The 13670-nt window shown below is 46.6% G+C and overlaps 1 protein-coding gene across 1 annotated transcript; it reads right to left on the bottom strand.

Moving 5' to 3' along the window:
• MSMB (microseminoprotein beta) lies at positions 1005-11204 on the bottom strand. Its single transcript, XM_013975694.2, has 4 exons — positions 11153-11204; positions 7208-7304; positions 5733-5838; positions 1005-1266 (listed from the first exon to the last, which is right to left on the bottom strand). The coding sequence occupies exons 1-4, from the start codon at positions 11153-11155 to the stop codon at positions 1137-1139; spliced, it is 336 nt and encodes a 111-aa protein (XP_013831148.2). The 5' UTR covers positions 11156-11204; the 3' UTR covers positions 1005-1136.

The following is a 13670-nucleotide window of genomic DNA, read 5'->3' as shown; positions in this document are numbered from 1 at the left end:
GCCCATGGAAGCCCCATGAGGAAGTAAATCATCTTGAACACTGCCAGGCAGATGAAGCCAAAATGGCATCATACTCTTAATGTTCCTGTCCCTCATTCTTTTTCAATTCAGACGAGGATTCTGGATTAAGACTTTTTTTTTTTTTTTTTTCAACTAAAAGTGACCAAGGGACTTTTTAAAAAATTATCTTCTGGTGACCAAGATCCAGGGCCTACCAAGATTGCTCAACTAGCCCACGCAGTGTTTGCACAGATGGGGTGAGAGGCCAGAGGTGAAATAAAGCTCTTTACCAACTGTCCATGGATTGTTCAACAGAGGACTGTTTGCTCACTTGTGATTCGTCACATACACACACACACCCACCTCTAAGCCCCAAGAGAGCAGGGGCCTGGCTCACTACTGTGTCGCCAGGCCCAGAGCACTGCCAGGCACCCAGGAAGGACCTGTTGACTGAACAAATGTTCTGTTCACAGAAACAGCAAGAGATGATCAACACTGTCACCGTTTTCAGTTCCTAGGTTTTAAAAACTGATACTGGAGCCCTGTACCCAAGCCATTCCCCAACGGCAAGTCAGGACTCCTGGCTTTTTCACACCGACTGGGCTGCCTGTGGCCTTGGAGGCACTTCTTCCAGGTTAACCTCAGGCAAACACGGACATATATGAGGGACCCAGCAGATGCTCTCTGAAGAACAGGAAGGAAGAATGAGCATGGAAACCTCAAAGAAAAGAGGATTTCATCTCCAAGACATGTTTATTTTTTGAATTGCTCACCAGATAGTGGGACCCTGGGGCAGCAAGGCACAGATGATCAAAAGCCAGAAAAGCAGCAGCGCTCCTCTGAGTGAGGGACACACAATGATCTCTTGCAGTGGAGGGAAAAAGTTGTAACTTTTATCAACATTTATTTTTGTTTCCTCCTTTATCTGTTTGCATGCTTTATAATGTGTGTTTATATCAATGCATACATAATTTGTCAATTAAAAGTATACACATACTCAAGTGTTTGCTTAAAACATTCTTTACTAATAGGTAGGGTTATACAATCAGGCTGTTAGAGGCCATAGGAGAAGAAAGCCTGACCTGGGAGAACCTGGGGCCCTCCAGGTGGGGAGCTCTGGCCCCATGAACAGAGCCTTATAACACCCAGGCCTCGACAGCGCAGGTCTTTGATGGGTTCTTCTTCTCCAGCACTGTATAGGTGCAGGTCTCCTTGTTGAAGACTGCCTGGCACTTGTCTCTGTCATAACCCATAGGTATAGCTGCGCTGTCATTGAGAGAAGAACACGTGTTAGAAGGAACAGGATGCCCAGCCTCCCTGGGGGCTAACTGAGCTGGAAGCCGCCCACACTCCAGGTGTCTGGAGTGCCCCTCACCTACATAAGGGAATCTTAATATGTCACTCTCACAAATCTGCCCCCCAATACACAGGGCCTGAACTATGAACGCAGACCATCCCTGACATCATGGCTAAATTCCATCCTGCACAGACTGGACCGCAGCAAGTCCCAACAGGCCCAGAGGTCTGGACTCCTCCGAGGCTGGGCGGCCTGCTCCAGCCTGACTCTTCTTGTCCTTGCTGCTCAGGAAGTAGCCAGCACTACTGCTGCCTGAATGCGGGAAGGGAACAGTTGTCCCAGCCCTGGCACGGAGGCCGGTTCTGTCAGGAGCTATCTCAGCCAATGGGAACAATGCATCACCTCAGTCAGGGGCCATGGGGCCCATGGAGAAGCGGATGAAAACTGGCAAAGATCTCCCTGGGGAGAATCCACCCACACATTCAAGGGTGCAAACAATTTTAGGGCTCATTGCCCTCTTGAAACCCACCGGTAAACTCCAGATTTAAATTGCCCATCTTCAAAGTGCACACAAAATAGCCATCTCCCTGGCCTTTGTGACAACGCTTCCTTTCACAAAGTAACCTTTGGCTTATTTTAACAAAAGAGGACATTTCAATCCTATTCCCAAAGGGTAATATGGAAACCAAAGGGAACACTGGAAGAAGCTTTTCCCAAGGGTGGGTGACCTGGGTAGTGGGCAGTCCAGAGCAGCCTGGGCCTGGGCCACCAACCTCAAGCTCAATTGCTTCTGGGCAGCTTCAAATCTGGACAGTGTCCCTTAAAGAGTGCAATGAGTGGAGGAATTCCCCCAGAGAAAATTTTATCAAAACATGTATCACCAAAAAAAAAAAAAAAATTCCCAAGAGAAACTCCATAGACGGTGATATAATTGTAGGAGAAAGGGGCTGAAGACTCTGAGCAGCAGAGAAAGTGTGCCAGTCTCCTCCATGTGGAGCTCTGTGCTGAGTGAGATAGCAAGGCCTCTGCCCTGAAGTCAGTTTCTATCCCAGGATCGAGGGACATAACCGGTCTAGAGAAGACATTAAATGTGTTTTAAGTTAATGAATTTAAATGAATCTGTGTGCTAGTCGCTCAGTAGCGGTCAGCTCTTTGTGATCCATGGCCTGTTGCCCGAGGCTCCTCTGTCCATGGGATTCTCCAGGCAAGAATCCTGGAGTGGTTTGCCATTCCCTTCTCCAGGGGACCTTCCCAGGCATCCAACCCATTTCTCTTATGTTTCCTGCAGGGCTGCTGCTGCTAAGTCACTTCAGTCGTGTCCGACTCTGTGCAACCCCATAGACGGCAGCCCATCAGGCTCCCCCATCCCTGGGACTCTCCAGGCAAGAATCCTGGAGTGGTTTGCCATTCCCTGCTCCAGGGGACCAACCCAGGGATCCAACCCATTTCTCTTATGTCTCCTGCATGGCAGGAGGGTTCTTTACTGAGCCGCCAGGGTAGGCTGAATTTATATGAAGAATCTCATTTAATTAACTTATTTTTTTGGCCTTACTTCTCATCTTGCAGGATCTTTGTTCGCCAACCAGACATTGAACCCAGGCCCATGGCAGCGAAAATGCCAAGTCCTAAGCACTGAACCACCAGGGAACTCCCTCATTTAATTCTCCTATTCCCTTGATTATCCCTATTTTATGGTGAGGAAACTGAGTCTCAGAGAGATTAAGAAACTTATTCAGGGTCATACAGCCGCTATACAAAGGAATGGAGATTCAGACTCAGGTACTCTGGCCCCAGCATCGAGGCTCTTTTCACTTCACTGTTTTCCACACTAGGTCCGTGAGACCCCTAGAAAAGGACGCATTGACGTGGCTGTGATGAAGCATCACAGAGTGGGGTGGGGAGGGTTAAATCTAGTGGACAGGGATGCTTCGGCCACTGCGGAGGGGCACTCTGGTGTCAGAGAGGAAAGGCTCACTGGGCGTAACCTTGCTGACGCTCTCGCACTCCAGAGTCACATCGGTACTCGATACAAAGACGAAACTCAGGTTTCAGGAGCACAGAATCGAGGTTCAGCCGCGCTATACGGCTCAGTCAAGGCAATGCCTGCAAACCTGCTTCAGGTGGCCAGCCAGACAGACTCTGGATCCAGTATTCCTTTTGTTCCACTTAGCACTCAGCATGGAGCGTGCTCAACAGATGGATCAGGACTTTCCAGGTACTTAAACTTCAGTAGCACTCGGGTGTTTCGATTTAAGTCAAGTGTTTGTGCTTCTACTCCTTGGTGATAGGTATCAAGACTCTCTGAGGCACCTACTAAAATCCAAATTGCATGGCCTCCTGTAGATCCTGACTCAGTAGGTTTCAGAGGTGGGCCCCAGCAATCTGTATTTCATTAAGCTTCTCAGATGAGTCTGTGATCAGGCAAGTTTGGGGAACACTTCTTTACACTAATTCTTCTATCAGCAAAGCCACTCTTGTCCTTGTCAAACACTAGGGCCAAGACTGATGTCAAGACAGCAGATGGATGGGGATGGGAGGAGTGGAGGTGGGATGGCTGATTTGGATGCAACTGCTGAGGAGACAGGAGAATTAGGACCACTTTGCAGGTACTCTCTGCTTTATTGGCCCGAGTACCAGAACTCTGAGATCCAGGAGAAAGCATCTGCACAAACTCAGTCAAACTTGAGCAGTGGAGCAACTTCAGGTTTAGAGTACAAGGTCCACTACAGAGCATCCTTTGCTCCTCACATCCATACCCTCTGCCTGTGTTCAGAGCCATTCCTATTCCTGCAAATTGCCACAGGCCAAGCAAGGCTGCCCGAAAGCCAGATCCCTTCCAGAGCAGCTTCAGACTGCTGGGTATCCGTTCCTGTTTTTAGCAACCCATATGGATATAGATATTTAATAATAAAAGTTATTATCAAGATTCAAAAATGACCTAAAAGAAATAAGTCTGAGGTAGAAGGAACCCACTAACAGATACATGGATAAACAAAATGTGATTATATATATATGTATATACATATATAATATTATCTATGGATATCTATGTATCCATACAGATTATCTATAGATATCTATATATCTATATATAATGTAGATGTAATTTAATACAGTTAAATTGATAGATAACACATATTATTATATATTTAAATTTAATATATTTATCTACCTAATATATATGTGATATAATATATTGAATGCAATTTTTTCCTTTTTAAAGCTGAAAAATGTTTACTGTATATATGCAGTGAAACATTATTCAGCTTTAAAAAGGAAGGGAGTTCCTAGACATGCTACAACACGCATGGAGCTCGAGGACGTCACGCCGGCATGAGCCAGCGCGGGTGTTCAGGACGAGCCTCCCCAGCATGTGCCACTTTTTCGTGAAGCTTATTTTGACCTAAAAGCAATAGACACGTCGCAGGCTCAAAAGAAACTACTGTCCCCACCCCCCAGCTCTCTAAGAAGCATTCAAGCTGAGGATTCTTCCCAGAGAAGCGTTATCACCAGAGACACACTGTACTTAAGTGACCCCATTCATATGTCAGGGTAAACATCTGAGCGACTGAGCTGATTGAAACATCTAATTATGAAGCGTATACTCTTACTCTTTTCATCCTGTGAATGACGCTTCTGTCCTTGCAAAGCCCAAGCCCCGATCTCTTTCCTTAGCACAGGATGGCATATGTACCTCATTTTACCTGCCTTTGTGCTTCTGTCTCTAAACCTCTCATGTTTGTGGGATTCCCGTACATATGCAAATAAATTTGATTTTTTCCTGTTAATCAGTCTCATGTAAATTTAGTTCGTAGCCAGAAGAACCTGGGGGGGGGGAGCAGTTTTCTTCCTTCCCAATAGCAGTCATAAAAGGACAAATACTGTACAATTCCACCAAGGGTTGTCAAATTCATTGAAACAGCGTGGGATGGTGGTTGCCGGGAACTAGGGAGAGCAGGAGGTGGGGAATTATTGCTTAATGGGTCTGGGATTTTAGTTTGGGAAGAACAAAGATTTCTGGAGATGGATGGTGGAGATGGTTGCACAAAATCGCAAATATACTTAATGCCACTGAAAGTTACTTTTTATAATGGTTAAAATGGTAAATTTCATGTTATGTATATTTTATCATGATTTAAAAAAAGAAAAGAAAGAAATAGGATTGAAAACTAAACTTCCTTCAAGATGGGATTTGGGGATTGGGGTTTTTTTGTTTGTTTTTTAAATTTTTTGGCATGGCTGCTCAGCATATGGAATCTTCGTCTCCCAACCAGGAATCAAGTCTGAGCCCCTTGCATTGGAAGCAACGAGTCTCAACCACTGGACCAGCAGGGAAGCCCCAGGATGGGATTTTGAAAGAGGGAGTAGCTGTTCCTCAGACAGCACCCCAACAGTGGCTGCCTCCCCCTCTCAGCCCGGTTGGCTTGAGACTTACGTGCTGCAACACTGAATTCCATCATCGTCACAATGACAGCTTTCACAGTTGTCAGTCTTCCAGTCTGATTTCAGCTGGTGTGTGACTCCACTGAGATCCTTGCATCCTAAAATAATACATGTAGCATCATCAGCAGAGTCCTAAGGTCATGCAACCAGAAAAAGGACACTGGGGCTAGTTGGTACCATCTGTACTCCACCCCACTCAGAGAGAGAAAATCTCAATGATTTTACAAGCATCTCAGAAAAGTACTCATATATTCATTCATGGCTAAATTCAGTACTTTCTAACTCATACTACTCATCATGTTTTCCTTACAAGATTAAATCTATCCAGAGTTCATTTCAGAACAAACATTTCAAGAAAATGTAAGCCCCTCCCTCTTTAATTAGATAGCTATGATGAGCCAAAATCCCCTGATAGCTCAGGGGGAAAGAATACCTGTCAAACCTGAGATAGAGAAAAAAGAAAAAAAGAATCCACCTGCCAATGCAGGAGACCTGGGTTCAATCTCTGGAGGAAGATCCCCTGGAGAAGGGAACGGCAACCCACTCCGGTATGCTTGCTGGGAGATCCCACGGACAGAGGAGCCTGGCTGGCTACAGTCCATGGGGTCGCAAAAGAGTTAGACTTGACTGAGCGAATGAACAACACCAGCAAATTATGAGCCCAGGAGTACTTAGGGCAACTTTTTTCTGCTGTATTATCTCTGGGTAAATGCCTCTTTTCTCCTCTTTTACTTGGTTTTCAACCCCAAAAGCACATATGAAACATCTTGGACACTTTACCAAAAAAAAACAAAAAAAAAAACAAAAAACCTGTGCCTGGGTACCAACACAGAACGAAGAAATCAGAATGTCTGGGCATGGGGCCCAGGCTGCCATATTTTTGGACATTTGGTCCATATTTTGGACCCTTAGTTGGTTCAAATGCTCAACCATGAATGAGAACCACTGTTGTAGTCCCACGGTGGTCCATGGATCTCATGTATGCTTGAGGGACCAGCAATATTAGGACCACGTGAGGTCATGAGACATGAAGACTCTCACTCCACTCCAGGCCCACAGAATCAGAATCTGTACTTTAGTAAGAGTCCCAGGGGGTTTGCACACACATTCAGCATTTGAGAAGTACTGGAGTAATCAATGACTCTCAACCCTAACTGCATGTAGGTGTCAATCAAGAAGCTTCTAAATATGTAGATCCTATTCTTGAGAGTCTGACTTACCTGGTTTTGAATGGAGCCTGAACATTAGTAAGCGTCAAAAATTCTCCAGGCAATTCTCATACAGCTAGGATTGAGAGGATTGAGAACCACTTTCTTATATAAATGGAATGTTGAAGCACCTCATTTTACTCCATTTATACATCTGCCCTAACCCTCTGTCTCATGCAGATTTAAGGTTATTCATCTGCCAATAGTTTATATTTACTGAGATGCAATCAAATAACAAAACATAGAAGTCAGGACTTACCATCAGAGGCAGAGCTCTCATTAGGTATGACATAGCACTGGGCATCGCATAAACTCACGAAGGTGGCTAAGGCCGCAAAGCTGATCAGAAGAGCGTTCTGTGCAGGAAAGAAGGGTGAATGGACTCAGTTGCTGATTACTGACTGAGTGTCCTGTGTGGAGGGCCCTGCTGGGCTCTGACGGGTGCTGCGAAGGTAGAGCTTCTATCTTCAGATAATCTAACAAAGAAGCAAGGCTATAACGTTACTGGAATTAACTGGGGAAAAGCGAAACGTGAGTGAGAAGTCACAGAGCAATAATGTTAGCGTGCTGCTTTACTGCCGAGGAGTTCAGGAAGCCCTCGTGGGTGGGAGGTGTGCAGCTGCTTTGCAGGGCATGTATAATCTAAACGACAGAAATAAGGGATTGAAACGAGTTAAGAACATAGCAGAACGATGACAAAGATAATAAAACATTGACAAAGAGGCGAAGACAAGTAAACCACAGGTGGAGACTCGCTGGAGCTAATTGGGATGGTCAGGGTTCTTAGACCACAGGGCTAAGAACTTCATTTTCCAGATGATAGAGGCACTGCTGATGGCTGGCATCGGATCTGCAGAACAAAGGGAAGCTTCAGGTTGCTCTTGTCATCATGTTGAGGTGAGCAAACTAAACAAACTTTAAGGTGGGAATTTCCAAGAACCTTTTAAAAAGGAAGATGGGATGAGGGTACTTATTCTGTAAGTGTCTAAAATTAATTATGAGCTGACGCTACTTGAAGTAGTGTGTTGCTGATACAAAGAGAGAGAAATAAATGGAACAAAATTTAAAAAAAAAACAGAAAAAATAGACTTATTTATGAGTAAATATAAATATATATTATTAAAATAAATTTAGTCTTTGAAATCTGTAGAGAATGATTATTCAGTGAATGGTATTAGAACAGATGGTGAACTATTTGAGGAAGAAAAAAAGTTAATTTTCTACTTTAGTTATCACAATAAAATAAAAGGATTCAAAGGTTACATTTTTACAATAAGACCATAAACGAATCACAGAAATACAGGAAAATATTCTAAGCAGAAAAGGAAAAGAAAATAAATAGGTTTAAATATGTAAAAGTTGTAAGTCATAAAATTAAAAAAACAATTAACAAATTTGGAGAACATCAATACATGAAGAGTTTCTATATATCAATGGGAAAAAAAGAAGCATAGCTGAGAAATGGTAAGCGACATTTCACACACGCAGGCACAGACCCTGATAGAAGCGATGAATAAACAGGAGAGAGTTCCGCTGACGTACAGCGCGGGAAATGTAGCCATAGAGAAAACAGAGTCATAACGGGATGACAAAAATAATGATTTCATTTATAACACCCAGAGGGAAACAGACATTTATGGGAAGTAAGACGCACAAGGGTGGTGTGTATTAGAACAATTTTTACGGAGTGTACACCCATTCAAATTCTTAAAACTCTTTACAGCCTTTGCCTTCATCACTTCTAAGACTTGATCCTAAATAGAACAGCACAGAGGATATCAGCTTCTCCTCAAGGATGGTCACTGCTGTGGGAAAACAGAAATAACCAGTGCTCAAGAACAGGACTGGTTTAGAAGATGGAGATTCAGAAAAGAAACCGGTCAACTGAGGAGGTAAGAGAAAATGAAGTGATGTGAGTAAATGATCACTATATATCATTAAGTGAAATACAGGTTGCAAAGCAGTTTGCTTGGAGTGATTCCTACAATGTAAAAAGATACAGAGAGAGACTGATGCTTTTGTGACACACTTCAGCAAGTCATTTTTGAGCTGAGGTATTATGACTATTTCTTCTTTGGACTTTCATTTTCTAAATTGTCCACAATGAAATGCCTTGATTTTATAATCAAAGGAATAAACAAATCCTCACAACAAACTCTCCATACGTTTAGCTCAGGACCTGAGGCTGCACCTGCTCTCCCTGTTTTCTTCTTTTGAACAATCTTCAGCTTAAGATCACTGTGGAAACCGACTGTTTTCTAAAAAAAAAAAAAAAGCCAGCCTCATTAGCAAAATTTCTGCTCTCTTCATCCAAAAAGGGGGCTACTGGAAGCAGGGAAATGGCCACAGAAATCTTGAAAGTCTCGTTTCACCGAGTCTCAGAACAGAGGGGTCAATGGACGCAAGCCAGGGCTGCGGACCAGGGTGAGTGAGGAGCGCAGGATTCCCACGACTCCTGCGGCGGCTCTGAGCAGAGGCCTGTGATGCGGTGACTGGAAGGTGGAGTCCGAACACGGTGGCCCAGGGGAAACCAGTTACTCAGTTAACCGACTGACACCATCTCGAAAGTGCTTGTCACTGGCATGGTTTCCTCTCTCTCTCTTCCTCTCCCTCTCTCTCCCCTCGTGAAAAGAGAGGTTCCCCTACTTGGGTGGGCATCGCCGGGGTTGCTAATAAGGAACCCCCAGTCTCAAGCTCATTGAAGCAGAGGGCCTGGGCCTTTGAATGTTTACCAAGTGCCCCAGGTGAGACGCACAAGAGAAATGATCAAAACCAGTGCTGCTTCAATGTGCATGTGAATCCCTGGGAGATCTTATGAAATAAAAAGCAGATTCAGTGGAATTTAATGAGTCCTCATCCTAGCAAGCTCCCTGACAAGGCCAGTACTGCTGGTAGGAGGGCCACTTCTAAGCAGAGAAACCCTGAACTGCCCTCCACGCTCTGGTCTCCACAGCCCCTCCCGCCTTTCTCCACTTCCTCTCCTGTCCTCAGTGAACACGGCCCCTGGCACCCACAGGCACGGGAGACAGTGCAGCGATAAAGCTGGCATCTGTTACAGTTTCTAGATGGTGGGGCTCCGTGCCCAGCCTTGAGATGAAGCGGGCTGGTGGTGCTCCTAGAAACTGTGTCCTTTGAGCTAAGTCGTTGGTCCTCGAAGAGCCTTGTCCTGTGTGATCAAGAGTCAGGTGTCTTCAGAGGGAGTCTTAGGCTGGGCAGGGGCCCTGCCAGGGCTGTAGGTTAGGGTTAAGTTCACTCTGAAGCTGGAGGAGGGGGTCTGAGTGGAACTGGGAGGATCCCAGCATTTTTCTACTATTTCCAGCTCTGTCTCAAGGCAGTTTCTGAGGCGTGGCCCGAGGGACGATCCTCCCCAGCCTCACTCGCTGCTCCTGCCAGGGTGGGGGGCCACTTCCTTCTACTTCCCTTGCGCCCCGAGAGCAGCCCGCTCCGTTCCCTTTTACTCACTCTACGAAAGGATGCTTTGAAAAAGATCAAGTTTAAACTAAAGACAGAGAAGGGTCTGGATGAGTTTTTACAGACTTTGATGCACATTTCTTTCCTAATACAGCATGAAACAATGAAAAGGGCCTAGGGCATTGTCCCCAAATTTCGCAGAACATAAAAATCACCTGGGCAGCTTAAAAACCCTGAAACTCAGGCAGGCCTCACTGCAGACCAATTAAGTCAGAATATCTGGGATGGGAGTCAGGTATCAGTATTTTTCACTGACCCCCAGGGGACTCCACCGCACAGGCAAGTTTAGGGACCACTGGCCTAGAGAGAGGGGCTCAGCTGCCCCACGGGCTCCGGGTGAGATCCCTGAGGCAGCTTCTTGCCTTCCCCAGGTCCAGTTTCCTGTAAAATGACACAATGCTGTAGCTCTGAAGTTATATTTAATTTCACAAATCACTCACTCAAAGCCAAGGAATTAAAGAATTAGAGACATACATGAAACCCAACCTGATCCCAAAATTACTGGAAGAAATAACAGCTTAGAGAACAGAAATAATGCTAAATTCACAAAGGTGTTCCCAAGCTCCCAGATGCTCATCCTCCTACACACGGTATTTCAAGTAGAGAAGATTCATGGCCAGGTCACATTTACCCGGAATAGTACCCAGTAGAAACATCCACCACAGTTTATGAAAATAAAGACGGTACATATCTTATTTTCCTTTTCCTTTCTGTATGAAACCCGGTCACCCACCATTGTGATGAGCAGGAGTTCTTGCAAGCATGTGCATCCAGGGAAGGTCACACTGGGCTTATATCAGAGACGGCAACCGCACGTTTGGCATCATTAGGAAAGATAACACGCCAAGGTCACATTCAGTGTTTACAGAGGCTTGACTATCAACAGGGAAGGATCGTTTCAGATGATTTATGAGTCGTTCATAGATGAGGTCTCCACCCCAGTCATATGTTTACCCTCGCTGTTCCCACCCCAATACGCATTCGCCTCTGCTGTGAAAGAGCAGAGGAAGAGAACTCTCCCTCCCTGAGCCTCCCCTGTGCTGAGTGGGTGGTTAGGCACAGGGCATGCATCTTTTTTTATTTCACACACAAAGAAACGAAGAATTACAGAGCCAGGTGTACAGGGTGGGCTTCAGGAAGGAACGTGAGGACAGCTTAGCAGCCAGCCCAGCAGGCCCCCTGAGGGTATATTGTGAGACAGCAGAAATGCCCCAAGCCCCCCCACCATGCCTTGAGAACCCAGCACCCTCGCAGACAGGGTTCCCTGGACAACCCAGACTTTCTACAGGCCCTCTTCAATCTGAAGTCGCCGCTCCTGACTGCGCCAGGCCAGCTTTCCTTCTCTTTGGGCAACCACGATCTTCTGAAAAGCCCTGCATGCCCAGGATGGCCTTTGCGGAGTGGCGTCAAACAGAACCTTCTGGTGTATTCGAGGAGCTTCGCATTTTACTAGTTTGCTCGGCCTGCCATAACAAAATACTTTAGAGTGGGTGGCTTAAACAACAGGCATTTACTTTCCGACAACTCTGGAGGCTAGAAGTCTGAGATCAAGGCTGTTAGCAGGGTCGATTTCTACTGAAGCCTCTCTCTAGGGCTTGTAGGCGGCTATCTTCTTGCTGTGGTCTTCCCTCTAAGCACATTTGTGTCCTAATCTCCTTTTCTTAGGAGGATACCAGTCATATTGGATTATGGTACAGTCTAATAATGCCCTATCTTGAATACAGTCATTTCCTGAGGTACTGCTGCTACTGCTGCTGCTGCTAAGTCGCTTCAGTCGTGTCCAACTCTGTGCGACCCCAGAGACGGCCGCCCACCGGGCTCCCCCACCCCTGGGATTCTCCAGGCAAGAATCCTGGAGTGGGTTGCCATTTCCTTCTCCAATGCATGAAGGTGAAAAGTGGAAGAGAAGTCGCTCAGTCGTGTCCGACTCTTAGCGACCCCATGGACTGCAGCCCACCAGGCTCCTCCGTCCATGGGATTTTCCAGGCAAGAGTACTGGAGTGGGGTGCCACTGCCTTCTCCGAGGTACTAGGGCTTAGGATTTCAACATATGAATTTGGGGGTAACACAATCCAACCCATAGCACCACTGTATCCCCAAATGTCCCCCTACAGCCTGCCACAGTGCCCAAGCTTTCACCCTGGGTTTTCCTCTGCCCACAGAGGCTCACCTCTTTCTTGACTGGCTCTTGGAGCTCTGCAGAGCTGGCCATGGTGATCTTTTCCAGTGCCTGCCTCTACCTCTCCTAAAATGAGTCTTACCCCGCAACACCGCTTGGGGGAGCTCTCCCTTTCCCCTGAGGGGCTGCCGCCCTTCTCACCAGGGACCCCACAGGCCCCTGCACACTTCTGCTGTCTTCTCATGTGTGTAAACTGCCCGCTGCTGCCCCGAAGTTCCTGAAAGTCAGGGGCACATTCGTCGTGGTTCGTGGCCCTTTGGTTTCTTTTTAAACAAGTTTGAAGGATCTCACACAACGTGAGTCCCATCACACCTAAGTAGCATCTAGGACTTGCCATCCTAGAATCCTGGTCACAGGTGTGTGACTTCAGTTCCACAAGCAGACACACTGAGCAGGACCCTCTTTAAAGGCCACATGGGAACTGCCACTGTACAGAGTCCCCCAGGAAAGATGGCAGTGGCTGATGCTGCTCCGAGCGTGAGGTGTCCAGAGGGCAGCGTCAACGGCTTGAGCGGCAGTGACAGTGAACAGAGGCGAACAGAGGCAGCGGCGTCTCGCTGGAGCAGCGAGGTTTGGGAGTCTACCTGGCCTCATGGCAGCCGAGCCTGTGTCTCTGGGCTTCCACAAAGCCTGTGAGCTGCCTGACATCTTTAATAAATTTCCTTCCTACTCACAGCCTGGAGCAGGCTTGTTGCTTGCCACTAAGAGCTCTGTGACCAATTAGCGATCATAACTTATTCCTGTCCACGTTCCTCCCAGTGACTGACCCGATGCCTGGCACAGAGCAGGCACGCAGGATAGAATCCCACCAGGTGATTCCAAGTGTTCCAGCGAAGGAGAAAGATCCTGACGTCATCAACCAGTGCTACAGCTAGGAAGTACTCACTGGGTATTCACCGGGTGCTATGAGGAAGGCAGTGCCTGTCTGTGTCCAGAGGAGCTGAGCTGGGGCTTCTGATGGGGAAGGGACTTTGTGAGCAGGTATGAGGGTGGTCCACAGGGAGCGGGGAGGAAGGAGCGCGGAAATGAACAGTCCTCAGACGGCACCGCAGGCAGCTCTGTCCAAACCTGC

The sequence above is a fragment of the Capra hircus genome, chromosome 28 (genome assembly GCF_001704415.2).
Source record: "Capra hircus breed San Clemente chromosome 28, ASM170441v1, whole genome shotgun sequence".
Taxonomy (NCBI): Eukaryota; Metazoa; Chordata; class Mammalia; order Artiodactyla; family Bovidae; genus Capra; species Capra hircus.
This window is presented reverse-complemented; position numbering and strand designations above follow the sequence as displayed.

What these genes read in the sequence shown, in the direction of transcription:
- MSMB (XM_013975694.2), bottom strand. An exon ending in TGAGAGCTCTGCCTCTGATG is followed by an intron (nt 5,839 to 7,207) that starts GTAAGTCCTGAC and finishes GTATTATTTTAG; the next exon opens with GATGCAAGGATCTCAGTGGA. An exon ending in GGAATTCAGTGTTGCAGCAC is followed by an intron (nt 1,267 to 5,732) that starts GTAAGTCTCAAG and finishes TCTCAATGACAG; the next exon opens with CGCAGCTATACCTATGGGTT.